The sequence below is a fragment of the Sphaerodactylus townsendi genome, linkage group LG01 (assembly GCF_021028975.2).
Source record: "Sphaerodactylus townsendi isolate TG3544 linkage group LG01, MPM_Stown_v2.3, whole genome shotgun sequence".
Lineage (NCBI taxonomy): Eukaryota > Metazoa > Chordata > Lepidosauria > Squamata > Sphaerodactylidae > Sphaerodactylus > Sphaerodactylus townsendi.
This window is the reverse complement of record NC_059425.1, coordinates 116,940,745-116,968,154: the sequence shown is the minus strand read 5'-3', so window position 1 is coordinate 116,968,154 and position 27,410 is coordinate 116,940,745. Positions and strand designations below refer to the sequence as shown.

The window sequence follows — 27,410 nt, the reverse complement described above, 5'->3', positions numbered from 1 at the left end:
AGCACTTCCCCAAACCGGGATATTTCCCTTCATCAACCCATTATATTTCTACAGTGCGGAATCCACCAAGGATACACAGCAAGGGAAAAATAACTCTTTCTCTTTTGAGCTTCAGCTCCTTTTGCACAACAGCAGAAAGGAGCAATTTCTGACATTTTCTATCATCTTGCTGCAGTCCCTGCACAGCATCCCAATCCATGGTATTCCTGAAAGTCTCCCTGCTTTCACGAGAGTTTTTTTGTGTGGGATACTTTTGAAGGAAAGAAAAAAAATCACTGAGATGGTGAAAGACTGGATATAACTTTAGCAGTTATTCACGAAGTCAAAAATAGAAATAATTCCTGTAACATTTTAACTTAGATGAAAATTACTATGTTCCAGCAGTTCAGTTATATTTTGGATGATTTGGTTTTTCCCTCAATCTCTTCATTCATAATACACTCTGTTGTAATCTGGATTTGTCACCAACTCAGTAGCTACTACTGAAAAAGTGTATAATTGCAATTTGTTACCTCTGTTCGTATGTCAGTAATTCAGACATCAACAAACTCTGCTTTGTCTGTGATGTGAACAAGTCTAGTTTAAGGTGAGGTTCCGCCTCTTCTTAATAGTGACCAATGGAAGTTGATGGACTGATGACTAGAAGGACATCTAAAAATAGCCTATAAGGCAGTTAAGAGTCAGACTGACTGAGTGACAAAAGAGCAGCTTAGTGTTGACTGGAACAAAATAAGTTGTAATGAAGAATCCCAGATGGAAATAGTTCAAAAATTCAACAGAAAAGGATCTTTATAATCTCTGATATGCTCCAATGTTATGTTTATGTCAGTAATAAAATTTAACTCTTTATTTGCTTAACCACATGGCACAAAACACCAACACACAAGCTAAGATCTCGGCCTAGATGTATAAATATATATCAGGATATGAATAAATTGTGACAGCATGTAAATGAAGCAGTATTTGAATCCTTAGTCCCAATAGCACTGAGCACTATCTGAGTGAGGGGTGACTACCTTGCCTGGTGGTGTCTCAGTGAGTGAAACTGGAGACCTGGTGTGTAAAACAGTCCTGGCTGTTCATATATTTTAAAAGAGGCAAGATGAGTAGTGAGCTATGACTGCCTGACCTACTTGTAACCCTGAACCTGTGAAACAAAGGTTGCAAATGGCAGTAGGTTGAGTGAGTTTAAAAAATCTTCAAAAATACAGCTGAGAATGGGTTTAAGAAGTATTTAAGCTAACAATAGTTTGTTGGGACATCCAAATTTAGGTGCTTCAACAAATTTAATATGGAGTACAAACTGAGATCCTAAACTGTGGTTTAATCCTTGTTTAAAATCCCTGTTTATAGTCAAGAAACAACCCCAATTTGATGAAGTACCTGAATTCAGACATCACAACAAATTGTGTTTTGATTGAAGAAAATCTGGAAGTCTTCAATCTTGACTCTGCATGAGAGGAGACCAAAGGAATAAACCAGGTTTGATCTTACCACCAATATCCCTTGTGACATCTGAATACAGCCATAGTAAGAGAAACTACAGTTGGCCTGTCAGGGGCAGGATTGGAGGGAAGGGGGGAAGGGGGAGACACAGCAAGATGTAGCTTTTGGGACATCAGAAGGGATTTTGAGGATTTAGGAAGGAAGCTGAAGGATCTGGATGAACAAGTTGTCATTTCATCTCTACTCCCAGTTGAAGGCCATGGCCCACGGAGAGAAAGAATAATAGTGGAGGTGAACAACTGGCTTCGCAAGTGGTGCCACCAGAAAAGATTTGGGTTCTTGGACTGTGGTCTGTAATTTCATGAAGAGGGACTGCTGGCAAGGGATGGGTTGCACCTCATGCCTGTAGGAAGAAACATCTTTGCCAGGAGGCTCACAAATCTGATCAGAGGGGCTTTAAATTGAGTTATGAATGGGAGTGAGACAGTATTCAAACAAACAGGAGCTCAACAAATGATAGTGATGGTAGTCCAAATGTTATAGAGAGAACTGAGCGAATAGGTCAAGAAGGCAATAGTGGGAGGGAAAAAACCTTAAAAAACCAGCCAGAGGAAATACACCTTCAGTGTCTCTACACCTTTGCATAGAGTACGGGAAATAAACAAGATGAACTCAAAACTCTTAACACAGCAAAACAAATATGATATTATAGGCATCACTGAAACTTGGTGGAATGAATCTCATGACTGGAACATAAGAACTGAAGGGTATAACCTAAGAAACAGATCAAAGAAACAGATTAAATAGGAAAGGAGGAGGAGTAGCATTATGTGTAAAGGATTATTACAGCTGGGAGAAGGTCCACAACTTAAATCCTGCAAGCCAGGTTGAATACATTAGGGTAAAAATTAAGGGGAAGAGAAACAATACTGATCTCATTGTGGGGGTCTATTATAGACCCCTGTGCCAGTCTGAAGAGATGGATAATGCATTCTTGGAACAGATGACCAAACTTGCACAAAGAAAAGAAATAGTAGTAATGGGAGATTTCAATTATCTGGATATTTGCTGGGATTCAAACTCTTCTGTGACCATCAGGTCCAACAAATTTCTCACTTGCCTTGCAGACAATTTCATAGTCCAGAAGGTGGAAGAAGCAACAAGGGGAATGGCTATTTTAGATCTGCTCCTAACCAATAATGATGACCTGATTAGTGGAGTGGAAGAGGTAGGATCCTTAGGAGGGAGTGATCATATTCTCCTGGAGTTTGTTATACAGTGCAAAGGGGATGCTAAGCATAGACATAAACGCATTCTAGATTTTAAGAAAGATTTCAGTAAGCTTAGGAATCTACTGGATATGATCCAAAAATACTAAAAGAGAAAGGAGTGCATGATGGCTGGAAATGACTTAAAAGTGAGATAGGGCACAATTTCAAACAGTTCCAATAAGGAGGAAAAATGGGAGGTGTCTAAGGAAACCAGGTTTGCTGTCTAAAGAACTTTCAACTGAGCTAAGATTTAAAAAGGACATGTACAAGAAATGGAAAAGGGGGGAAATCGCCAAAGAGGAATTCAAACAAATAACCAGGATGTGTAGAGAGAAAGTCAGAAAAGATAAAGCTCACAATGAGCTGAGGCTTGCCAAAGAGGTTAAAAACAACAAAAAGACTTTTTTGATTATGTCCGTAGCAAAAGGAAGAAAAATGAGGATAGAGTCACTGCATGGAGGAGATGGCAAAATACTAACAGCAGATGGAGAAAGGGCAGAACTACTCAACACCTTCTTTGCCTCAGTCTTTTCCTAAAAGGGAAACGGTGCACATCCAGGAGAAAATGAAACAGAAGATACAGTAGGAGAAATTCAGCACAGAATACATAAAGAGTTAGTGCAGGAATACCTGGCTACTTTAAACGAAATCAAATCTCCAGGGCCTGATGAACTACATCCCAGGATATTGAAAGAACTGGCAGAAGTAATCTCAGAACCACTTGCTATAATCTTTAAGAACTCCTGGAGAACAGAAGAAGTCCCAGTGAACTGCAGGAAGGCTAATGTTATCCCTATCTTCAAAAAAGGGGTAAGGAAGACCCTAATAATTACCATCCAGTCAGCTTGACATCAATATCAGGGAAGATTCTGGAGCAGATCATTAGACAGATGATCTGCCAGCACTTAGAAGAAAATACTGTGATCACAAAAAGTCAGTATGCGTTTCTGAAAAACAAGTCATGCCAGACCAATCTTATCTCTCTCTTTTTTTTTTTTGACAGGGTGACAGGCTTGGTAGATGAAGGGAATGCTGCAGATGTAGCATACCTTGATTTTAGTAAAGCTTTTGACGAGGTTCCCCATAATATTATCGCAAGTAAGCTAGTGAAATGTGGATTAGACAATGCTACTATTAGATGGATTTCTAATTGGTTGTCTGATCGAGCTCAAAGGTACTCATGAATGGCTCATCTTCATCCTGGAAAGAAGTGACTAGTGGGGTGCCACAGGATTGTGTCCTGGGCCCAGTGCTATTCAATATTTTTATCAACAACTTGGATAATGAAATAGAGGGCATGCTAATCAGATTTGCAGATGACACCAAATTAGGAGGGGTAATTAATACCCCAGAATTCAAAATGACCTGGACAAATTGGAGAGCTGGGCCAAAACAAACAAAATGAATTTCAACAGAGATAAATGTAAGATACGACACTTAGGCAGAAAAAATGAAATACATAGATATAGGATGGGTGACACCTGGCTTGACAACACTACACGTGAAAGGAATCTATTAGTCTTAGTAGACCATAAACTAACCAAGAGTCAGAAGCGTGATGCGGCAGCCAAGAAAGCCAAAGCGATTTTGGGCTGTATCAATAGGAGTATAGTGTCCAGAGGGATGTAATTATACCTCTCTATTCTGCATTGGTTAGACCTCACCTAGAATATTGTGTACAGTTCTGAGCACCGCAGTTCAATAAGGATATTGACAAGCTGGAATGGATCCAGAGGAGGGTAACAAAAATGGTAAAAGGACTGGAGTCCATGCCCTATGATGAGAGGCTTAGGGAGCTGGGGATGTTTAGTCTGGAGAAGCAAAGGTTAAGGGGGGACATGATAGCCATATTTAAATATTTGAAGGGATGCCATATCAAAGAGGGAGCAAGATTGTTTTCTGCTGCCTCAGAGACTAGGACATGGAGTAATGGATTCAAGGTGCAGGAAAAGAGATTCCACCTAAACTTTAGGAAGAACTTCCTGACCGTCAGGGCTGTTTGACAGTGGAATTCACTGCCTCAGTGAGTGGTGGAGTCTCCTTCTTTGGAGGGTTTCAAACAGAGGCTGGATGAACATATGTCGGGAGTGTTTAGATTGTGATTTCCGGCATTGCAGGCGTTGTACTTGATGGCCCTTGGGGTCTCTTCCAACTCTATGATTCACCTTCTCCAGTGCAAGAATTTGCTGCCTTTGCCTTTCATCTAGACTTTGTGTTTTGCTATGCAATAGATTTCGTTCTTCTTCCAGCTGAGACAGCTTCTCCTTCCACCTGGACTTTTCAGATTCTAAATCCCTTATTGTAACTTCCTGGGTCATTTGAGTAGCTTGCAGCATTCCAATGTGACCTGCAAAAACAAAGCACCAATTTAGAATCTTGGGATTCTTGAACTTTCTCAGTTAGAATGAATGAACTTCATAAGGTCCAATAATTATTTAAACACACTGATCCTGTAAAATCATAATCCAATGCATACAAGATTGTGCCACATTATGTTTATTGTTCTAAAGCATATTTTCTGACATTACAGAAATCTAAAGTCACATTAGAGAATAATTAACTTCATTCATAATAGTTTTACAAATGGAAGTCTGCAAGAAACTTATGGGGAGAATTTCATCCCCCCCACTTTTGCTTCCTCCCCTCTATCATCCCCCTCTCTTCCTATTCCTTCTCTGTCAATTTCTTCCTCTCTCTTTCTTCCCTGTCAATCTTTCCCTTTCCTCCTCTTCCCTTTTATGACAACCCCACCTCTGTCCCCTTCTTTGTCAATATTCCCATCTCTATATCTCCCCCTGCTTATGTTGACCTCTTCTTTGATTGCTAGGGCTATCCTTCTCAAGGCTGCACTTATTCCCAGAGAGTGATCAGCAAGATCTTTGGGAGTTGCTGCATCAATAGCAAGGCCCCTGCTGTGTTGGTATCAAGGCCTGTGGGGCCCAGTAGAGAGCCACTGCAAAGCCCAGAGTAGCTCCTGGACTCTACCAGGTCTTTTCAGAACCAAGGTAAGTATGTTGTGTGCTATTATATTTGAGGGTGGATTTAAATGCTCCAAATAATTTGTTTTTTAAGTTTTCAATTTTTATGCGAAATCAGGCAGAAGGACAAGTTTGCAGAACTATCTGCTCACAATGAATTTGGCTTCAATATGTACATATCCACAGATAGGGCAATATTTGACGATTACAATATAATTTATTTAATATATTTAGTAGCCAGCTCTCTCCATTGCTAACAGCTCAATAGCCAACTTTTAAAAAGTATCTGAATAGGATACCATCTTTAAACAACCCAGAAATCATGAATATATTTTCTTCTTTCAGAACAGTAGATACATTAGTCTATTGTGGCAAAAATAAATAGGAGTGTTTGGGCATCTTTACAACTAAAGAAGTTTTATTCTAGCATAATTTTTCATCATACTAAGTAGTAGTACAATTAGACACAGATATAAGTACTTACATGCTTAAGAAAAAAGCTGTAAACAGAAAGGTCAAAGAGTGATGAAATGCAGGAAATAAATGGTGAAATGTAATTATATAAAATTTAAATATAATCAGAGATCATTCATATGACAGAAAGGTGGCTGTTCTGCCCGAAGGGAAAATGAACCACTCAGATGAGTTCATAGGAGTGCTGCTCCAGTATCCAAATATCCTTGAGAAGAAGGATGAGATGTTGGAGGGAACACAGTAGACCAGGGGTCTGCAACCTGCAGCTCTCCAATTGGCCATGCTGGCAGGGGCTGATGGGATTTGTAGTCCATGAACATCTGGAGAGCCACTGGTTGCAGACCCCTGCAGTTGACAGTGGCGTACCAGGTCTAAAATGGAGCCCGGTGGCATGACTGGTTCACCATGCCCCACTTATGGGAGCCAGCAGGGAGGCCAGGGGAGGATGAGGCTCAGGGGTTGAGGCTGAGGGCAACTCAGACGGGCACCATGGGGGCAGGCCGGCTCCTGGGCTAGCAGTGCACGTGCTGCCAAGGGCTTAGGGAGGGCAAGAGCCGACCTGCTCAGAGGCCTGGGGCAGGGCTCGGCAGCAGGCAACTCGGGCAGGCGCAGCAATGGTAGGCCGGCTCCTGCCCTCTGTGGCCTCCAAAAAGGGGGGAGCTGGCCTGCGGTGATCAACTCAGCCGGCCAGCAGTGCTCCAGCACGATGGGGGAGCCGCAGGGCTCCAGCTGGGTCACCACGCTGCAGGTGGCACCTGGACCCGGCGGCGCCTGAAGCCACTCCCCATGTGACAAAACAACATGTGCCAGGGGACATGGGATACCCCATGTCCCCATTAGCAGTACGCCACTGATAGGAGAAGAGGGAATTGAGTTCTGCCTCAGGGAGAGTGATAGCTCAGGTCTGGCTCAGGAAAAGAACAGAGTAGAGGGTGGCGTTGACTGGTTGTGTGGCAGAATTGTTTAGCTCTGTCCCCAGGAGAGAACAGAGTACCCGATTGTTAGGTCTGTCTCTGGTGATGAGCGGATCTTGTACCGATTAGGCTGAGTCTGAGAAAAGGGTGGGCTGGTGGAATCTCGTGTGTGAGAGAGAATCCAACCTAGTGGCTAGTCAATAAAAGTCTGTTTGTGCCTGAAAACACTGCAAAAAAGCCTAACTACCCTCCAAAGTCACAAGCAGTTTAATTTTGTGGGTCTCAGCCAAGCTTCAACTTTGTCTACCTGAAGAACTGTGCTGCTAGTTTGTTTCTTTGAACCAACCTGTAAAATAAATATATCTTATTTGTTTATATATTAATCCAGTTCAATAATCTTAATAAACTCCTTGTGCACCACATAATTTACCTCACAGCAGTGAACACAAAGCCTATACACACGCTACCTGTAAAACACATGGAAACTGAGAGGAAGGTTTATAGTTTACAAAAACCCCAGATTTAAAAAAATCAAAGGAAGTTGTGAGTGCCACATAGGTAGACAGAAAAGGTCTATCACAACTCACAATAACAGCAATAATACACATTTCCCAGTTTTGTCAAGCTGTGTAATATATATAATTGCTGAGGAATCCTAGGACCTTGTTAGTTTCTGCAGGGCTTGCAAGGAAGACTTCTTCCGATTGACTTTTAATTACAATTGAATAAGTCTTGCAACTGTTGGATTGTTTCCCCCAGATCATTTTATTCTTGGTTGTTGGATGCTGCCATGTTTAAAAGAAGTTCTAAAACAAATGCAACAAGGCCTCTAAACTGTGGCAGGTCTATGGGAGTCAATGAAGCATAGTTATTACTGCTGGAGTGTTTTACTCTTTTAGCGTACATTCTTGCCTCTTCACTAGACATTAGACCTTTTGCTCTGTATTTCATGCAAACAGTGGAACATTTTCAAGTCAACAGAGAAAGGAATATATTACACTATGAGCTTTTAGTTTAAATGCAGGGAGGCAGAGCTCCTGCTACGGTGGAAGACCTCCTGTCCTTGGCGCTCTGTTCCCTGCCACCACTTAAAAGACCTGTGAAGGGAAAATGTGACAATCTTCTCCATACTTCCAGCATAAAACTGAAAGTGATGTCATTGAGTCACTGTAGGATTCATCCAAAACTAGTTGCAGGAGAATCCTATACCATCACATTTGCATTGGAAAAGATGTCATACAATGGCACAAGGTTGAGATTGTCTCCACCCCCCAACTTCTCAAAAGTTTTATATTTTTGGTCATAAAATTTCATTAAAACAATGCAGAGACTGAGAAACAAAATTGATTTCAAAAAGGCAGTTGTGTCACAATTTACTTTCATTAAAAATAAAAAATTCAGATTAAAAAATAGAAAATGTATAAAGCTAACCATGCATTTTACATATTGAACAAAAACTGCAATTCTTAATAAATACTTCATACAGATTACATTTTAGGATATGAAAATCATACATACTGGCTTTTAATACAAGGTCTGTGGCCTGTTGCTGTAAACGTTCCCTAGCAGCAGCTAGCTCACTTTCAACCTCCTTGTGTTTACTTAGCAAAGACGTTTCCTCTTCTTTGACATCATCTAGCTGTTTTTGAAGGGCCTATAAAACACATTACATGAGTAAAATGACAAGATAGAACAAAAGAAAAATAAGGTATCAATTTAAAGAGCAACTCACAACAAACAAGAAAAAAGGGAATGACTAAGCTATCTCCTTGTGTGACTAAGCCATCTTTCAATGTCATGTATTATGCATATGCAATATATAATTTGTACACTTTTTCCAAGTGATAAACTGTTAGATGACAATCATAGAAAATTGACAAGTACTTGAAATGTGTCGAGACCGAAGACTGAAAATGCCATGGTGCTAATATTAAAATAATAAGTTTTTATTGGCATAAATTTTAACATTATAGTGCAATGATATTATAAACAATATATGAATAAAGTAAAATTAAGTTTTCATAATTTCAAGCAGGAAAGTTGCAACTGTCTCACAAAATGTCAAATCAGTACTATTTAGCAAGTAAGGTATCCTGTAATAATCTGGCAACTGAAAGCAATGTGCCAAAACTGAGTTATATTTGGCCCTGATCTTTTCATGCCTAGGGCATTCAGACAAAGAGTGCATAAGAATTTCCACATTACCATTATTACAAGGGCAAAATCTTTTGGTTCGATCAATGTTCCTGTATCTTCCAGTCAGAAGAGTCGAAGGTAATACATTAAACCTTGCAATTGCCAGGGCTCTTCTTTATTTAGGATTTGACAAGACACAGAGATACATTGCCATACTTCCTTGCTGGACTAGGATCAACATGCTAATGGGAGAACATGTTCTTTTAGCTGCTAGCATTAAGTTTTGAAACTCTACGTCCAACAATTTTTGTTAAACCATTTTAAAGTCTTCATAGCAGGTAAACATATTTAATTCATCAACTGAAAGTCCAATGTTTTCCAGCTTCTTCTGTATAAGGTATACCATTTAGAGATGAAGCTACCCGCTAGCATAAGCCGAGAGTAACCAGATGAATCTGACTGAAAGTATTTACTTAACCAGAACCAGAACAACCAGTGGTGGGATTAAAATAATTTAACAATCGGTTCTGGTGGTAGAATACAAATAATTTAACAACTGGTTGTTTACAAGCACCATTTTAACAACTGGTTCTGCCGAAGTGGTGAGAAACTGTTGAATCCCACCACTGGTTCTCACCCATGCTTGGGTTTCAGGAGTACTCATTTCTATACAGACGGCCACATACAGAACACATACAGAATACCATAATTTTCTGAAGGAATTTTGAGTGGAAAGAATTCAAAATTTTGTTTACTGTGTTAATCTATATTGTGATCCCTGGTGCCAATATTAATGACTACACTATTTAGTCAACAGTTTATGGCAAGGATGTAGGTAAGGGTTCAAACCCTCCATTACATGTCTGGCTTGCCTGAGCATCCCCCCAGGGTGGGGCCCTGCCCTGCCGGGTCCCATCTGGAGACAGGGCTCTTCCCCTGGGGCTCCACCCTCCTGCCCCCACCCCCCCACCAGCTGAGCTGGCAGCTGGCAGTCCCTTCTGCTCTCCCCTCTGGGGAGACCACAAGAGACTGCTGTCCCCGGCCTCAGAGAGCTGCTTTTATAAGCACTGAGCCTGGGGGGCGGGGCTCAGGGGCTATGCCCCACTCACCCCTGAGGGCATGGCCATGCCTCCCCAAGCCTCATACCCTGGCATAAGTGCTTATAAAAGCAGCTCTCTGAGGCCAGGACAGCTGCCAGCTGGGGGGAGGGGGGCAGGGCAGGGCAGAAGAGACTGCAGTCCCCAGCCTCGGAGAGCTGCTTTTATAAGCACTGAGGTTGTGGGCGGGGCTTGGGGAGGCATGGCCACACCCCCAAACCCACCCCATAAAAAATCTATACCTATGTCACTTATAGACAACAGGATTCAACCAGATCTAAAAATCCAGTCTTGAACAAAACCATGCTTAAATTGTTGGGGATTTTCTTTTCCACACTTGACAGTAACCATACTAATATTAGCAAACTATGAAGAAACAATAATTCCTTCTCTTTAGAAAATGAATCTGTACTGTTGGCATGCTTCTTTATCTGAAGTGGAATAGGTGGGAACTTTGGCTTATGTGAAAGATATGGTAGCACTTAGGTATGTGTGGCGGCAAGCCTATTGAGCCCCCCTGAGCCCTCCGGGGGAGGGCGGTATATAAACCTAAGCAAAAAATAAATAAATAAAATAAATATTTCCTCATCAGTTTCTCAGAGCTATCACTTACACGTGCATCAGCTATCACTTACATCTTGCATCAGTCACAAACTCTTAGCCTAACTTATCTCACAGGGTTGCTGTGAGGATAAAGTGGAGGTGAGGAGAATGATGTCAGAGGCTGGGGTCCCCAATGAGGAGAAAGGTGGCAAATAAATGAAGCAAATACATTTCAATTGAATAACTAATGAGCACAGTGATTTAATTGATTAAGGTCAACCTTTGCACAACAAAAGAGATGATGTTCTGTAATGATTTTCTCTCTCTCACACACAAAAGCAACCAAAGTTTGAAGCATTTCAATGTTCATAAGGCAGGAATTAGATCAAGGTCAAGAAGATGGCAGCACCAAGGTGATAGCCTGCTGTAGCTCCTGATAGTCTCTTGTTTTTATCTACGATCTGTATACTTGGGATATTTTTGGTTTTGAGTTTTTGGAAATTATCTGGGCCAGATATCATTGGTGTTCAAAATTTGGACTTTCCTATGTGGAAAGCCATCTTTGCACAGATGGCTGCAAAGATGTTGCCGGTCCCTAGACAAGACAACGTGCCCAATGAACAAGACTCCACTGAACATCCTTGGCGCCTGGAAGATTAAGGACTGCAACTGACTAAGTGTACCCACTTGGGACATAAAAGTGATATACTATGGAATACAGCCTTTATCAGGCTGTGTTTAAGATATAATCTTATAAACAGGTAAGAGAGATAGAGGATGCCTCCCTTCCAGCCCACAAACAATCTAAGATAGATGATTATTTCTCAGAAAAAACACACTGGCTTTCCAAATTCCCACCTCTAATATACTTGCAGTCCTGGTAGACAACCATGATAATGCTCTTGGAGCTTCAACCTTAGATGGGAATGGAACTAGTTTAGGGAATTTGGAGCCTTCTATGCATGTTAAAGTGGCCAGTGAAATATCAACCAACCTATTTTTGCTAATAGCCAAAACGATGGACTACATCTGTAAGTGCTGGAAATGCTACACTCTAGAATGGATAAACTAGCTCAAGGATGTAGGTAAGGGAGGGGTTCCCAGGTTCAACCCCCTATTACATGTCTGAAGCTCCGGACCCCGTTTGTGGGTTTTTGTACTTTTTTAGTGGTTTTTGTTTTTTTTTAAGCTGCAAGGGGCACAGTTTTTAGGCTAGTAGCACCAAAATTTCAGGGATCTTTCAGGAGACCCTCCTGATGATACCTCCCAGGTTTGGTTCAGGGGGTCCAAAGTTATGGACTCCCAAAGGGCTTGCCTGAGTAGTGTAGCCCCCATCCCCCATTGTTTCCATTGGAGGCTAATAGAAGATGGGGGCTACACCTTTGAAGGTAGATTTAAAAGAAGAATCTGGGCTCCCTAGTTTAAACACCATTGAAAGTGATGCTGTTTGGGGGTGGATTCCAGCATCACAGCGGCCGCCCATGGGGGGAGGGCGCAAAACTCAGATTTTGCATCAGGCTCCATTTTCCCTACCTACGCTTCTGCCTGGAGGGGAGAGCAGAAGGGACTGCCAGCTGCCACCTGGGAACCCAGCCAGGTGGGGCGGGGCAGGGGACTCTGCCGTCCCTGGCCTCAGAGAGCTGCTTTTATAAGCACTGAGGCCTGGGGCAGGCTTGGGGAGGCATGGCCGCACCCCCGGGGCGGGTGGGGGTGTGGCCCCACCCCGAACCCATCCCATAAAAAATCTATGCCTACGGCACTGACTCACAATGGCCACTTTCCTCTGACCCTGATTATTAAATCTAACCCTTTCTCTAGGTTGCTCTTGTTGAATTCAAATCTAAGGGCTGATTCCATCATCTTATGTAGGATACAAAAAATTCTTCAAGGCCATTCAATCCCATGACAAACTAGTGGCCCACCTTATCGGCCCACTTAGCTGTCAGTCAGAAGTAGAAGAAGAAGAACAACAAGAACAACAACAAGAACAACAACAAGAAGAAGAAGAAGAAGAACAACAACAACAACAACTAATCCAGGCCATGCTTACAAAAATTGCTAGACAATTTTGGACATCAATCTTGGGAGCATTGCATGATAATGTCATAAAATCAGCATATCATTATCAGACTTGGATAATACACTGGTCCTTTCTTCACAAGCCTGTGAAAAAACTTCCTGGCTGCCATTTTGTGGTTGTTCCATTTTCAAAACATTTTCAAAAAAGAATCACTAGGGAACAGCATGCAAATTAAAAGTTTTCATTCTGACTTTCCTCCCCACTGGAGACTCAAAGCAGCTCACACTGTTCTCCTCTCCTCCATTTTATCTTCATAACAGCCCTGGAAGGTAGGCTGAAAATGTGTGACTCGCTCAAGTTCATCTAGCAACCATCCATGCCAGAGTGGGGATTTAAATCTGGGTCTCCCAGATCTTAGTCTGACACTCATATCATTACACCTCACAGAGACAGCAAAAATCAGCTCTAACACCTGTCCAAATTGGCAGAGCTTCCCCATGGAGGTTCCTGCCCACAGCCTTTAAATTGGAACAAAGGTTTTTACCTTGCTCATCATAAAGGGGAAAGTCCCAGGAGCCCTATCCTAAAAATAAGCATGACTTCATGTGGAGGATCTGAAAAAAAAAAAGTGTGTATTTCCTTCTGGCCACATGGAATATAATCCCTATAGGGGATAGAGTGTGGTGGCGGGTGGTGGGGGGCAGGGGGGGCTGTCAGCTAAATGATAGCAATAAAGACTTAAGACTTCATAAGCAATTCATACACTGACTGGCTGAACACTACTGTTCATTTTTGTTTACTTTGAAGCAGATTAATTATTTAGCAATGGTAATCTCACCTGTACATTGTTTTCTGCTGTATTTAATGCTACCTGAAGCTTCTGGCACTTTTCTCGTATACTGCCTGCTTCATCTTGTACCATCTGCAATTCAGTCTTTAGTTTCCCCAGGTTTTTCCGTAAAACAGACTCTTGGCTTTGAAATTCTTTTCTTAGATCCACTTCTTTCTCTTTGCAAGCTTTCAAACTTTCAGCTGTAAATATCTGGGACCTTTTCATAGTATCAAGTTCATGTTCATAGAACGACTGAGCTTTGGTGAGTTTACTTTCATAGTCCTCTATGAGTTTTTTTCTTTCCAGTCTCAGATCTTCAACTTTAACATTCAAGTCTTCCACATCCCGTCTGTGCAGCTCTTCCAGCTTTTCCTGCCCCTTACTTAAAGTGGCATTCTGACTCTGATGCGTCTTCATAAGTTCTTGAACCTCAAGCCTATGTGCAGCTCTCAACTCCTCAAGAGTTGAACGCTTTTCCTTCTCAAACTGTACTTGTAACTGTATAAAGCTTCGTAACCGCTCCTCAAACTTTTTCCTAATCTCTTCTACTTCCCGCGACATTGTCACTACACGCTGGACATGCTGGGCTTCTGCACAAAGCTGCATATCCTCGACTCTGTCCTTATAAGCTTCAAATTCTGTTAGGGCTTGATGCTTCATCTTTTTATGGTCCTCCAATGACTCCTCTAAAACTTGGATCTTTCTCTTCAAATCCAATTCCTCAGAAACTTTACTCTTGTACTGTAGAATCTTTTCTCTGGTTTCTGCAAGAATTTGTTGGATTTCTTCTTCATGGGCATCCTTGAGGGCTTGGATCGCAGCTTCATGTTCATCATTCTTAGTGTTCAAGGCATATATTACCTGCAAGTACAAGCACATAAGATTTGTTTGTTAAACACAGCCCAGTTTCTGCACTTATGACAAAGACTTTCATAGTAATCTGGCTGGGGAGGGGCCATAGCTTAGTGAAAGAGTGTCTACTTTGCATGCTGAAATTCCCAAATGCAGTCCTTGTCATCTCCACTTAAAAAGATCAGGTAGTAGGTGATGTGAAAGACATCTGGCTGAGACTCTGGAAAGTCATTGCCAGGCAAAGTTGACAGTACTGACATTGGTAGATCAATGGTCTGACTTGGCTTAAGGCAACTTCATGTGATATAGCTGTTAGGAAACAGATTTTTATTTTATTTATTTACTTATTTAGTAAAATAGTTATATCCCACTTTTCTATAATCTATACCCAAGGCAATTTACAAAAATCACAAGATAATTACAAGAAACATATATAACAAAACAAAATTTAAAACATATTAATAAGCAGCTTTTAAGAACAAAACAATATTTTAACAATAAAATCATCATTAGCAGCAAATACTAATAATCCATATACACTATTAAAAACCTAAATTAACTGATGTGTTAATATTCTAATTTGTTAAAATACTCAGATGCTAGAAGCTGCCTAGAATTTAAAAAAATCTTGGCCAAGCAACAAAAGGTGATCAGGGAGGGAGCAAACCAAATTTATCGGGGGAAGAAATTCCAGAGCCTAGGCGCAGCCACCGGAAAGACTCTCTGTTAAGTTGCCATGAAACATACAGGTGGGATAGAGAGGTAACCCTCCCCTTACTAAAGGGGCAGAATTATATGAGAGTAGACAGCATTCAGATTATCTGTTCCAAAGCTGTGAAGAGCTTTATAGGTCATAACCAGCACGTTGAATTGGGTTTAGAAGCACACTGGAAGCCAGTGCAGTTGTTGACACAGGAGGGGGGGGGGGTAAGGCACATGGTCCAGATAACTATCTCCTACCAGCAGTCAAGCTGATGCATTTTGTACCAGTTGGTTTCCGAACATTCTTCAAAGGCAGCCCCACTCAGAGTGCATTACAACAGTCCAAGCAAGATATGACCAGGCATGTGTTACAGTAGCCAGATCCGACAACTCAGGTGAGTTCCTTATCCCTTGATTTGTCCTACGATCAACTAGTAATAACTGTCTTGTCTCTGGATTAAGTTTCAGCTTGTTGGCCCTCATCCAGTCCATTCCTGATCCCAGGCACTGGTTCAGGATCTTCACAACTTCACTAGCTTGTGAAGGAACTGAGAGTTAGAGTTAGATATCTTCATCATAATGATTACACTGTACCCCACATCTCTAGATAACTTTTCCCAGCAGCTTCATATAGATGTTAAATAGCATGAGGGATAGAATAGGACTCTGAGGGACACTGTAGGCCAGTGGTGGCGAACCTTTGTCACTCCAGATGTTATGGACTACAATTCCCATCAGCCCCTGCCAGCATGGCCAATTGGCTGGAAGGGCTGATGGGAATTGTAGTCCATAACATCTGGAATGCCAAAGGTTTGCCACCATGGCCGTAGGCTAATGGTCAAAATGTCAAACTCGAATCCCCCAACACCACCCTCTGGAAATGGTCTGCCAGAAAAGATTGGAACCATGGTAATTCAATACCCCCATATAGTGCCAGGCAGTCCAGGAAGAAAACTATGGTCAACAGTGTCAAATGCTGCTGAAAGGTCCAGCAAAACCAGCATGGACACATTCCTCCTGTCTAGTTTCTGGCATAGGTAATCCACTAGGGTGACCAAGACTGTTTGTGTTTTGGCTGAAACCAGACTGAAATGGATTCAGAATATCTGCATCATCCTGGAGTTGGGTCCTGTTTTCCTCTTGAAAAAATTGGCATTCAGCAGCAGGATTTTTAGGCACAGAGGACTGCCACAATCTCAGTTCTGGCTACCCTGGTTGAGAGACAGTCCAGAGGAAGAATGAATCAAACACAGTTCATTTACTTTCACCTGCAATGGTCTGGCTACTTCCCACTGCCATATCTCACACTGCCTGTAATTACTGGGATAGCCATACTCATTCCTCATTTTTCCCCAACGCATACTCCCACTCACTCAACTGCACAACTGAAAGTAAAGTACAGTGTCAAAAACACTTTTAAATCACCTTGACACTATATAATGCTCCCTCCTTGTCCTAATTCTTGCTTCAGCAATTCACAGAGTCAGGAGTCAAAATAACTGGTGCCTCAGCCTTCACGCCTCAGGCTGAAAACCATGGGTCAAGAGTCCTGAGAGATGGATGTTCATGCAGAAATTAATATGTGATTCATTGTCTCCACAGATATAGCCTCCAAGTAGCTGAATGTTTTTCAGAGATTTCATTGCTCCATATTTTTTCATTTTCAAGTCTCAGTTTGTTTCACTTAACACTTGGTTCATTTTTCACCAGAATGAGCTCATTCATTTTGCTTTCTCCCATTCTCATTCCTCACTGATTTCAGTGGGAAACTCGACCCCACACCTGTAATGGTATTTGACAACCAAATAGTATGGCTTTTAATCTATTATACAACTTTCTCAGACAATAATACCAGCCTAATCACAAAAGATAAAATAAAAGGTGCCCACTTAAGAAGCAATTTTAAAAGATGTATATCATTAGATTCTCACTGATTTCAGTGAGAGACCAAACCAATCTTCTCCAGCCCATAGGATTTCATTTATTGCCTCATACAGGCAGAGGTCTAACCTGTCAGTTACACAGCTCTCAGTCTTCCTTCCTATAACCCTTTTGTAAACACTGGCCATAAGAGGAATAAGAGGAAACAGTATGCAATGTAAATGCCTCCACTACCTTCCTTTGTATTGCCAATGGTATATATCTTACAGGATTCTCACTGAGTTTTTTTTCCATTCACAATAAATCAAATGACATTTTCTCATTCGCTTTGATTTCTCCATTCATTTCCATTATGTTGATTAGTTCAAAAATATCTACGATTAAAAAAACCCAGAGTGGGCTAAACAATAAATTTAGACAAGAATGGGAATGGTTTACATTGAGTGTTCCAGGCTTAACATGGACAAAGATCTTCTTATGGCACAAAGAAATAAAAATATAACTTACTTATACACACCCACCCCAAGAGAAAGATTAAGAACAGTTTAAGTCCTGATGGGAGCCTTTTTTTCCACCTCACTTCAGAATCAGCTCTACGTATTGGCCTGCAGAAAAAGAACGCACTCTCCGCTTACTTACTTACTTACTTCCAGCACATCTAAAAATGAGCGATAAAAGCATGCTGTGTATAATTTAACAACCTTGAGTAACCTGACCATTAAAAAATGTGAATAATAAAACAGAAAGTGCTTCTGATCCTAGGTGCCCTCTGTCTGGATAAGTTTAGTTTGCTTCAAAAGCATCAACACAGCAGTTCCAAAATTAGACTGTTAATTTTTATAAAGTGTAAATGTTTTTAACTGCACATAATAAAATGTAAGAAGTGTGTGTGTATATATATATAAGCGAATTCCACTCACTGACTCACTCGCCAAAGGAACTCAGAAACCGCCGAACCTACGCACTTGAAATTTGGCACGCCGGCTCCTCATGTGCCTGAGGCGCTCAATAAGAAAGGATTTCCAAAAATATTGAATTCAACTCGAGATATTAGCTATTTACTGTTTTTCCTATTCATCTCTGCCTATCTGCCTGAACATTCCGTGGATGACAGTTGAGCACCAAGGCACTTCAGCTGGCTTCCCAGTTCCTCTGATGAGTCACTCACTCTAACAGTGATTGGTACTCCGCATTTACATCTACAGCTTCCTGTCACAGGACTTTTCAGTGACAGCCACGTTGCTGCTCTAACTCCACTATCCCCATTGACCAGCTGTGGTACTGCCCACCAAACAACAGGCACGCTTGATCCACTGGTGCGATGCCTTAAATACACACAGCAACTTACACATTGCATTACACACAGACAGCGCCAGAAAGCTGCTGCAAAATATGCAAAACCCACCCCGCCACTCCACAGGCACGCTGTGAGGAAACAAGCTACATGTCACCCCTCAGTTCACAAACACACTGTACAGAACTATGCTGACTATCACCCTGAAATTCACAGAGACACCGCTCTCACCAACATGTAGCGAACCACGGGTGCCCTGCTATCCAACAGCAACCTGTTCCTTCTGCTGCAACCGCTACAGGGGGACTCAACAAATTCATGCAGACATTGTAATAACCAACACGTAGCGATTCACAGGGGCCCTGTCTAACACCGCGCTACTCAGCACCTACGAACCTGTTCCTTCTGCTGAAACCACTAAAGGGAGAACATGCTCTACTGCTGCACCTCATGCCTTCTAACAAATCACTACTCAACACATAAGCTGTGCTGAAGCATGCGCACTGTCACCCCGAAATTCACACACAGGCCATTAGTAGTAGCTAGCAAACTCAACAGCATGATGTTTTCATCCTGATTAAATCCTGCATGTTAGTCTGCATAGCTATGATAATGGAGTGTCAAACGCAGGACAAGATGCAGTCCTTCTATGTAGTATACAGCTTGTACATCATAGCGTTATCATGTTAATTAAAAAAACTACAGCTTTTTAAAAACTACAGCTATAATACAAATAAAACACTATCTACACTGTCTACATTTCTTCACTAGATTGTTATTCTTGATAATAAATATGACATTCCTACATGCAATTGCTGCATTTCAATACGATTCTAATACATGGATTGGCAGACAATCACCAAGTTCATGCTTTTTCACCTTTGATACAAATAGTAATATGAGCACATAAAGAACTGCCTGCCTGCTGGACAGTATACATGACATGAGATCTTAGTTCTAAAGAATGCTATATATGACAACTTTTCCCAAAGTTACTGATGACTTCTATGATGCCCTATAGCTCTTTTAGCTATTACAAACATCAATTATTAACTCTATTTTATATGACTAAAGGAATGTTTTAAAGATAGAATATTAAATATTGTGACAATTCTATTCCAACTGCTTTCAAGCACATCTAAAATATTTTTTGCAATATACCAGAGATTTTATTATTTTTATGAGCATGCTTCCTATGCTATGGATGGTTCAGGTCAATTCAGAAATACTACTGGAAACAGAATTGTCCTAGCTGTATGGATGACTTTCAGTTAGTGAGTCTTGATGATGTGAACAAGTTGAATAGATGTGTGCAGGCCATGAAATTCAACCCTTGCCCTTCATTGCTGATAGTGGTGTAGCCGGGTTCGGTGAATAGATCTGGAAGGTAATAAATGCCTACCTGACAAAGTCACTAGAGGGTTAAGGAGTTAGCCTGACCTGACTACATTCCCCTGAAGGAATAGGTCAATAGCTCCAAGGTGCTGATGGATTCTTAGCCCATAGTTGGAAGCTTAGATTTCTTCCACAGCCCACAGCACCTTCTACTATCTTTGGGCAATACCGCAAGCTATTCCTTGAAAATCAGGCTCTGGCCAGAGTTATCCATGGTCTGATCACATCCTGATAAAGTAACTGCAATGTATTGTCGAAGGCTTTCATGGCCGGAATCACTGGGATGCTGTGTGGTTTCCGGGCTGTATGGCCGTGTTCTAGCAGCATTCTCTCCTGATGTTTCGCCTGCATCTGTAATACATGTTTTTGTGATTCATTTTTAACCTGTGGCAGGTTTTATAGATATTTTAGGCTGCTCAGTGCTTTATGGCTTGTTTTAATATTGATCATTTTATGGTTAATAATACTGATAATTTTACGGCCACTGGTTTTATGATTGTATTTTTTATTACTTCATGAGCCATCTTGAGGAACTTTCTGGGGAGGAAATGTATACATTTCTCAATAAATAATATATAACAATGCAGATTAAATTCATATCTTACCCATATAATCTGGTATCAATCAAAAGCAACTCAGAAGATTCAAATATGGAAATTTATATGCATTAATTGCAATTAAATAAACCATACCAAAAACATTTAGGAAGTTAAACAAGTATGATTTGTTTCCCTGTTAAATGTAATGGAATGTCCTGTGTTACTACAGAACAAGGTAAAGGGAAAAATAATACTTTAACATTCCATTATGTTAGCGTTTGTTACTCCAGTCAGCAAACGAGACTCAAGAAGGTTTCAAGAGCTTTACTGGAACCATGCCAGCTCAAGGCTCAGATAGCCAAAACTGAAGTTTGGCTCTCTGACCTATGGTATATATCTGTAAGTTACAGATTGGTTCAACTCATAATCTCCCACCCTCGCATTCCCATAATATCAGCATTATAAAGCATGGTGGGAACAGAAGCATTGTGTAAGGACAGGTGGTTCACTCCTTCGGAGGAAGGCAGATAAGAATTGATGTTTAAGCTCTATTGACTAGTTACATGAGAGCAGTGGGAGACCTCCTTTGCCTCAGGTGGTGATAATGGTAGGGCCAGCTGTGGCCTTGATGCAGACGTGCAAACTGCCAGGCTGAGGATGGTGCAGGCCTGACACATTACACATAGAAAAGTTTAATTTATATAAAAAAACATTTCATGTGTCTCCTTTTGTACGACAGCCTCGCGTGGCCTACCAGCTATTCTTGAAGAACAAAGAAGGCCTAGAAAGGGGGGAAATGAAATGGGGGTGAGTGGGCTACAGGCACAGAACGAATGAAAGTACCTTTGTGCAGTATGTGTGTGGGGGTGTGTGTAGATGAACCCACTGTAAATATTCAAACAAAACTCTGCTATGTATAATCTAGGATGGATACAGTTAATTCACACACTATGATGTAATGCCAATCTATCAACCAATTTATAATCTCTAAAAGACTACATATCTGTAAACATACATAGAGTTAGTACTTGATGAAAATCACAAAAGGTGGATTCAACTACATTGAAAATTTACACAGTCCCTTATTTTTCATATGCACCTTTCCCTATATATAAAGTAAGATTCTGAAAGTTCCCCACATGCTTTACAAGAAAGGGTGGATGTCTCCCACAACTTCAGTTCTTTTGGAAATTAACCAAGAGGATGCACATCACTTCTTCTGCTCAGGTGAACAAGTTTCTTTACTACCATCTTTCTAGAACAGGGTCACCAACCTTCTGACATCAAACATTTCCTTAGTGTTTCCCATGTTACCTTCTCACCATATTGTGTCTATATAGCCTTGAAAAGAAACATACAGATGTGAACCAGGAGCCAGAATCTCTACATTAAAAAGTCAGTAGCAATTTGTCAGGTTCCATCAAATGTGAACAACATTCTGGGTCAACAACGCAAATTACTTTATCAATGTAAAGGGACAATAAAATATGGTGGTGGTTTTCCAGGAAGACTCAAAATTCACATAAGGAAGTTTGCGGGTCCCCACTGGGTAGAAAAGTGAAGCATTAATGAAATAAATAGATAAATTATTTTCAACAAAGATGGGTCTTTTGAGAAATTATAGTTTTAAACAGGTATATAAAAAACATGGTTTACTGTTTTGTTCCATTTACGATACTCCTGCCCCTTTTAGCAAGTGACTTAGTATGCATCTAGGCGTGGTCTACCTGTATATGCAAGGAAAGCTTTGTTCCAAGTAAATAAGACTCCCTGAGCTGTCACTTTTTGCAACATTTGCTCAAATATCTTTAAAGTATTCTGAAAATTGCTTTTGATATCACAGTCTGTTCTGCTTCTATCATACTTTGTTCCAAACCAATTTTGTCCACAGGCTCAGCTTTAAGTTTGAAGGCTATAAGAAGAGACAAGATGTAATGGTCCACTGGAAAACTTTAGTAGCTTACAGGTTTCTATCATGCAAGATATATACAAATACTGCATTTCAACAAATGCTACATCCTTTCACATCTGTTATTCTCAGAAGAAGCACTGGATATTTATTTGCTTTTAAAAAAAACTTTAATTAGTACTACAATGTGAACTATGGAATTACACTGACCCATTCAGAACTAACTAATCTATGCATGAAGGGGAAAGTTATGTTTCTTGGATTTTTAAAAAAGAAATGTGAAAATCTGCATTCATAAATTTAGCTTTGTTTATGACAAAAATAGCATTTACATCTTTAGAAATGAACAAAAGACTATTGAAAAGCAATAAGAGTTTGATCTATTTATTTATTTATTTTATGTATTTATCAGTCTTATATACCTCCCAATCCCCGAAGGGCTCTGAGCGGTGGACAACATAAAATTACAGATACATAGTAAACTTTAAATAATTTAGATTAAAATGCAGCAAATAATAAACAGCAATGCCCGCAACAATTCCTATTAGACCCTCCCAGAAGGGGAGAGAAAGAATGGGTCCCATAGATGGTAATGGGCCCAAAGCATATGAGAGTGGGGGGCCACACAATCAGCAGGTGGGCACTCCAAAGGCCCGGCGGAACAACTCTGTCTTGCAGGCCCTGTGGAACTCCCCAAGGTCCCGCAGGGCCCGGACAGTTGGAGGAAGAGTGTTCCACCAGGCAGGGGCCAGGGCTGTAAAAGTCCTGGCCCGAGTGGAGGCCAGCCGCATCATTAAGGGGCCAGGGACTACCAGCAAATTGGCCTCCGCTGAATGCAGAGGCCTAGTAGGGACATATGGGGTAATGCGGTCCCGAAGGTATGAGGGTCCCAGGCCGCGTAAGTCCTTAAAGGTAAGCACCCATACCTTGAAGATGATCCGGAACTCAACCGGGAGCCAGTGCAGACGACACAGTATTGGTCGAATATGGTCACGGAAGGCGCCTCCCGTTAGTAAACGGGCCGCTGCATTCTGGACCAGTTGTAACTTCCAGATCAACAGCAAGGGTAGGCCCGCGTAGAGCAAGTTACAATAGTCCAACCTGGAGGTTACCGTTGCATGGATCACCGTGACCAGGTCTATGCGTGGGAGAGGAAGGGAGCCAGTCGCCGGAGCCTGCTTCGAAAGATGCGGAAAAACGCACCTATAGCCTGGGTTATATAAGGCCACCTGGGTCTCCATTGAAAGAGACAAATCCAGGTGGACTCCCAGGCTGGCAGCGGACCGAGGGGGCCGGCGCCAATAAGGCCCCCTCCCACACCAGCGGCTGGAAACTCCCCCCTCCCCCCCACGACCAAGCCAGAGGATCTCCGTCTTCGATGGATTGAGTTTTAACCTGCTCTGTTTCAACCAACCAGCAACTGCCTCCAAACAGTGCTGGAGAGCTTCAGGGGTGATGACCGCTCCCTCCTCCATCAACAGAATGAGCTGAGTGTCATCAGCATACTGATGACAGGTCAGCCCAAAGCTCCGTACCAGCTGAGCAAGGGGTCGCATGTAGATATTAAATAACAGTGGGGACAATAGCGCTCCCTGAGGCACCCCACAATAAAGTGGGCACCGCCGGGAGGCCTGGTCCCCACACCACACTTGCTGACTCCAATCCCGGAGGAATGAGGCAATCCATTGAAGGACAGTGCCCCGTACCCCGGAAGCGGCCAGGCGGTGGGTCAAAAGATCGTGGTCGACCATATCAAACGCCGCGGTCAGGTCTAACAGTACCAACAGCGCCGATCCGCCTCGGTCAAGCTGCATATGGAGCGTATCCGTGACGGCGACGAGGACAGTCTCCGTCCCATGCCCAGCACGGAAGCCGGACTGGAAGGGATCGAATGCTGATGCGTCATCCATGAAACCCCGAAGCTGCTCCAACACCACTCTCTCAATTACCTTCCCCAGAAACGAAAGATTCGAGACGGGGTGGTAATTGGCCAGATCGCCAGGATCTAAAGATGGTCTTTTCAAGAGTGGGTGGACCACTGCCTCCTTCAACCCACCCGGAAAGACTCCTTCTAAATGACTTGTCACAGATTTTTTTGCCTTCCCTTTCCTTTCCTACTGCAGGAGGAGACTGAGGAGACTGAGGGACCACCAGGTCCCCTGAGGAGACTGAGGGACCACCAGGAATAGTATGGGGGTGAAGTACTTAAGTCTGTAAAAAATGCAGGGGAAACTGGCAAAAACTAGAAACCTCTTGTGTTTCCAACAGTGGAGAACTGAAAGGAAAATCTTAATGTGAAGGTGGCTCACATCAGGAAAGTGGCAGCGCCTTCTCTTCTGTTAAGTGTCATTTTTTCTTGGTCTCCAGGTGGTTGCTCTTAGGGCAATATCTTCTTTCTTTGCAGAAGTTCCACAGCCAGTCTCTCCCTTGCTCTCAGCTAGTTATGTAGTTAGGAGATTATCTCTGTCTCTACCCTCTACTGTCATGTATGTTAATTTCTTATTAAATCTTTATCTGTATTTAAATCAGATTGGGTATCTTTGCTGCGTTAATTATTCTGCCAGCAGATAACACTATCTAGGGGCATTTTTAAAAAACCAAGGTTTTCATCTATTTTAATGTTTCCAAATTAGGGAACAGTTTGGCCTATTTATGTATGCTAAGTAAGTTATCTATGGAACAACTGCCTCTGGTTACTAGCATATTTGAAGGTCGCTGGGTATTTCCTGGATACTTCAGTCTAAAATTTGTTTAACCAGTAGGCAAATGACATTGTTAGGCTTCATGATAACATAAACTTCCTCGCTCTGGACAGTATTAGGCAAATTGCCAGACAAAACACAACTATGATACCAACAAGCAAGCAAGCAAAATTTAGAAATATGAAGAAAATGGTGTGAAAAAGCACCCTTAGCAACGATACTCAATTACAAATTAAGAGTAATTTATACTCTTTTATTCCAAAGACATTTTCCAAGAAATTTTGTGACCGAATTTTGAGAAGGCTCAACATGTGCTGAAATTACAATCACTGACCCTAGCCATATGAACAAAAATTAGTTCAAAGTATTGTCGAAGGCTTTGACAGCCGGCATCACTGGGATGTTGTGCAAGAGAAAGAGAGAGAGGGAGAGGGTTGCCATGCAAGAGAAAGAGAGAGAGGGAGGGGAGCGAGGGGCCCCTTGCCCCTCCCTTGCAATCATTGTGCAATGACACATGTTCGAACTGTCGCTTCCCCTTTTCTTTCTTTTCCACTTCACCAGACTCAGCCACAGCAACGCATGGCCGGGCCCGCTAGTTACTAATATTTTTGGTCAGACTTTTAATGTTATCATTTATGACTTGTTTTATATGACAGATTGTAAAGGCCTCTGTCTGCAAACAACAAACTTTATTGTATCATTTAATACTGACACATATCCTCTTGCATGCATATTTGGTAGTGTAAAGCACAGGCACATATAGTAGTCATTTGGCTCCTTCGATGGAAATTGTGAATATGGTTCTCTGCAAGCTGTGAAATGAGTAAAATAAAAAAGGAATCTTGAGACTTGTACGGTATACGAGCACAAGAGATAAAACGGGCAGTATTTCAGCGTATATAATTGCTTGTATACATGGCTTATCTGCTTAAACCATTACAAAAGAGAAGGTGTAGAAAGAGTATGTTACTAGGAACCCACTTCCCAGATGTGTTCTGCCTGCTCTGACTCCATCATGGCTACATTCATGTTGGCAGCCATTTCAAGAGCTAGCAATGACATGGTTTGGAGAGGGTGAGATCAAAGTGTTCCTCAAGCTACTCTAAAACTTTAGATTGGATACGATTAACTGATCGGATATTTGCAAGCCTACTCATTTCCACTGAGGGGAAGGCAGCTTGCAAAGCCAGGCATCCACCTAGATCTATCAATGTAATTTCATCAGCAAAGGCAAGTCTTCCTCAGTACGAAATCTAATTATTCTCAAGAAACCAGGTGGGCTTGATTGCTTTTAATGATTTGGCTGAGTGTCTTCTCCCAAACTTACTCAGGCATGGGTAAAGTTTGTACCTGCCAGTACCTTCGTCTACTGTGCCTGGATACAATCTCCTTTTGTTACTTTTCTGAGAAGCCCCCCCCCCCCCCCGCCCAACTGACAGTAATCAAAGTCAGGAAACTCACACATTTTCCTCTTTGACTCACTTAATTCCTTAACTTTACGGTTATTTCTTTGATATTCTATTGTGCTGGTCCCTATAAGTATCTCTATTCTGCCAACCAAAGGAGTGTAGGCTTAGAGGCTACCTACACTACTCTTCTGAAAGTAGCAAACTTATTATTTCTATGGGACTTTTGGAAGCTCTCTCTAAAGTCCCCTTCCCTGAATCTTTGGATAATCTAAACAGTGTTCTCTATCCAGCTCAGTTGACTGAGGATAGGTGAACTTCTTCTTTGTTCACTTATTTTCTCTTTAAACTTTTCTCTTAAAAACTCTCTTTTCCCCCTTCCTTAAATCCCTCTCTTTTACAGACTTTTTGCTTGTGACCGTTCCTGAATGCAGAATTCCCACTCACCATTCTCATAACTTTTCATATGCATGTCTCTCAGAACATAATTGCTGTGTTATGTTTGAGTATCTTTTAAATTCCTGTACGCCTATATTTTCCTCAATAAGTTCGAAACCTTGCTTTGAACCTGATCAGGTAGTTTCATGGTTATTGGTAGCCTATTGGAGGCATTTTGAACTTGCTTGAGTACTATCCAGACAAAGATTCCTAAATCACAAGTGTGCCAGCTTTCCAAGCTAGCCAGGCTGTGGAAGCAGGAAGAAGTTTTCCCCTGACACTGAGCTGAATTCCCTCAAGCTGGTTCTGGGCAAGTGTCCCAAATGCAAGTTAGAGAGTCCATACATGTCAATACACATGAAACATAGCACATGTGGTAACAAGTAGCCATAACTACATATGCATTGCAGCCTTGAAAACTTGGAAATCCAAACAACATAATTCACAAATATCTAATGTATAGTGACACTTCAACCCAAAGTAGATAACCTGGAACGTCAAAAATCACACTGGTGGAGGGGGAAGAAGAGAGAATGTGAACGAAAGGGAAGTTGGAAGCAGCCCTAAATCTGACTTTCCCA

The 27,410-nt window shown here is 41.7% G+C and overlaps 1 protein-coding gene across 4 annotated transcripts in view; it reads right to left on the bottom strand.

Annotated features, from left to right (window-relative positions):
- The window catches only part of FAM184A (family with sequence similarity 184 member A), a 98,352-nt gene that overhangs the window by 59,437 nt on the left and 11,505 nt on the right, over positions 1–27,410 (bottom strand). For all 4 annotated transcript variants that reach the window (XM_048492144.1, XM_048492119.1, XM_048492135.1 and 1 more), the window contains exons 2-4: positions 13,718–14,572; positions 8,602–8,737; positions 4,883–5,064 (exon numbers count right to left, since the gene is read on the bottom strand). In XM_048492144.1, the coding sequence (XP_048348101.1) occupies positions 4,883–5,064; positions 8,602–8,737; positions 13,718–14,572 (1,173 nt within the window). The remainder of the gene's footprint in view (positions 1–4,882; positions 5,065–8,601; positions 8,738–13,717; positions 14,573–27,410) is intronic.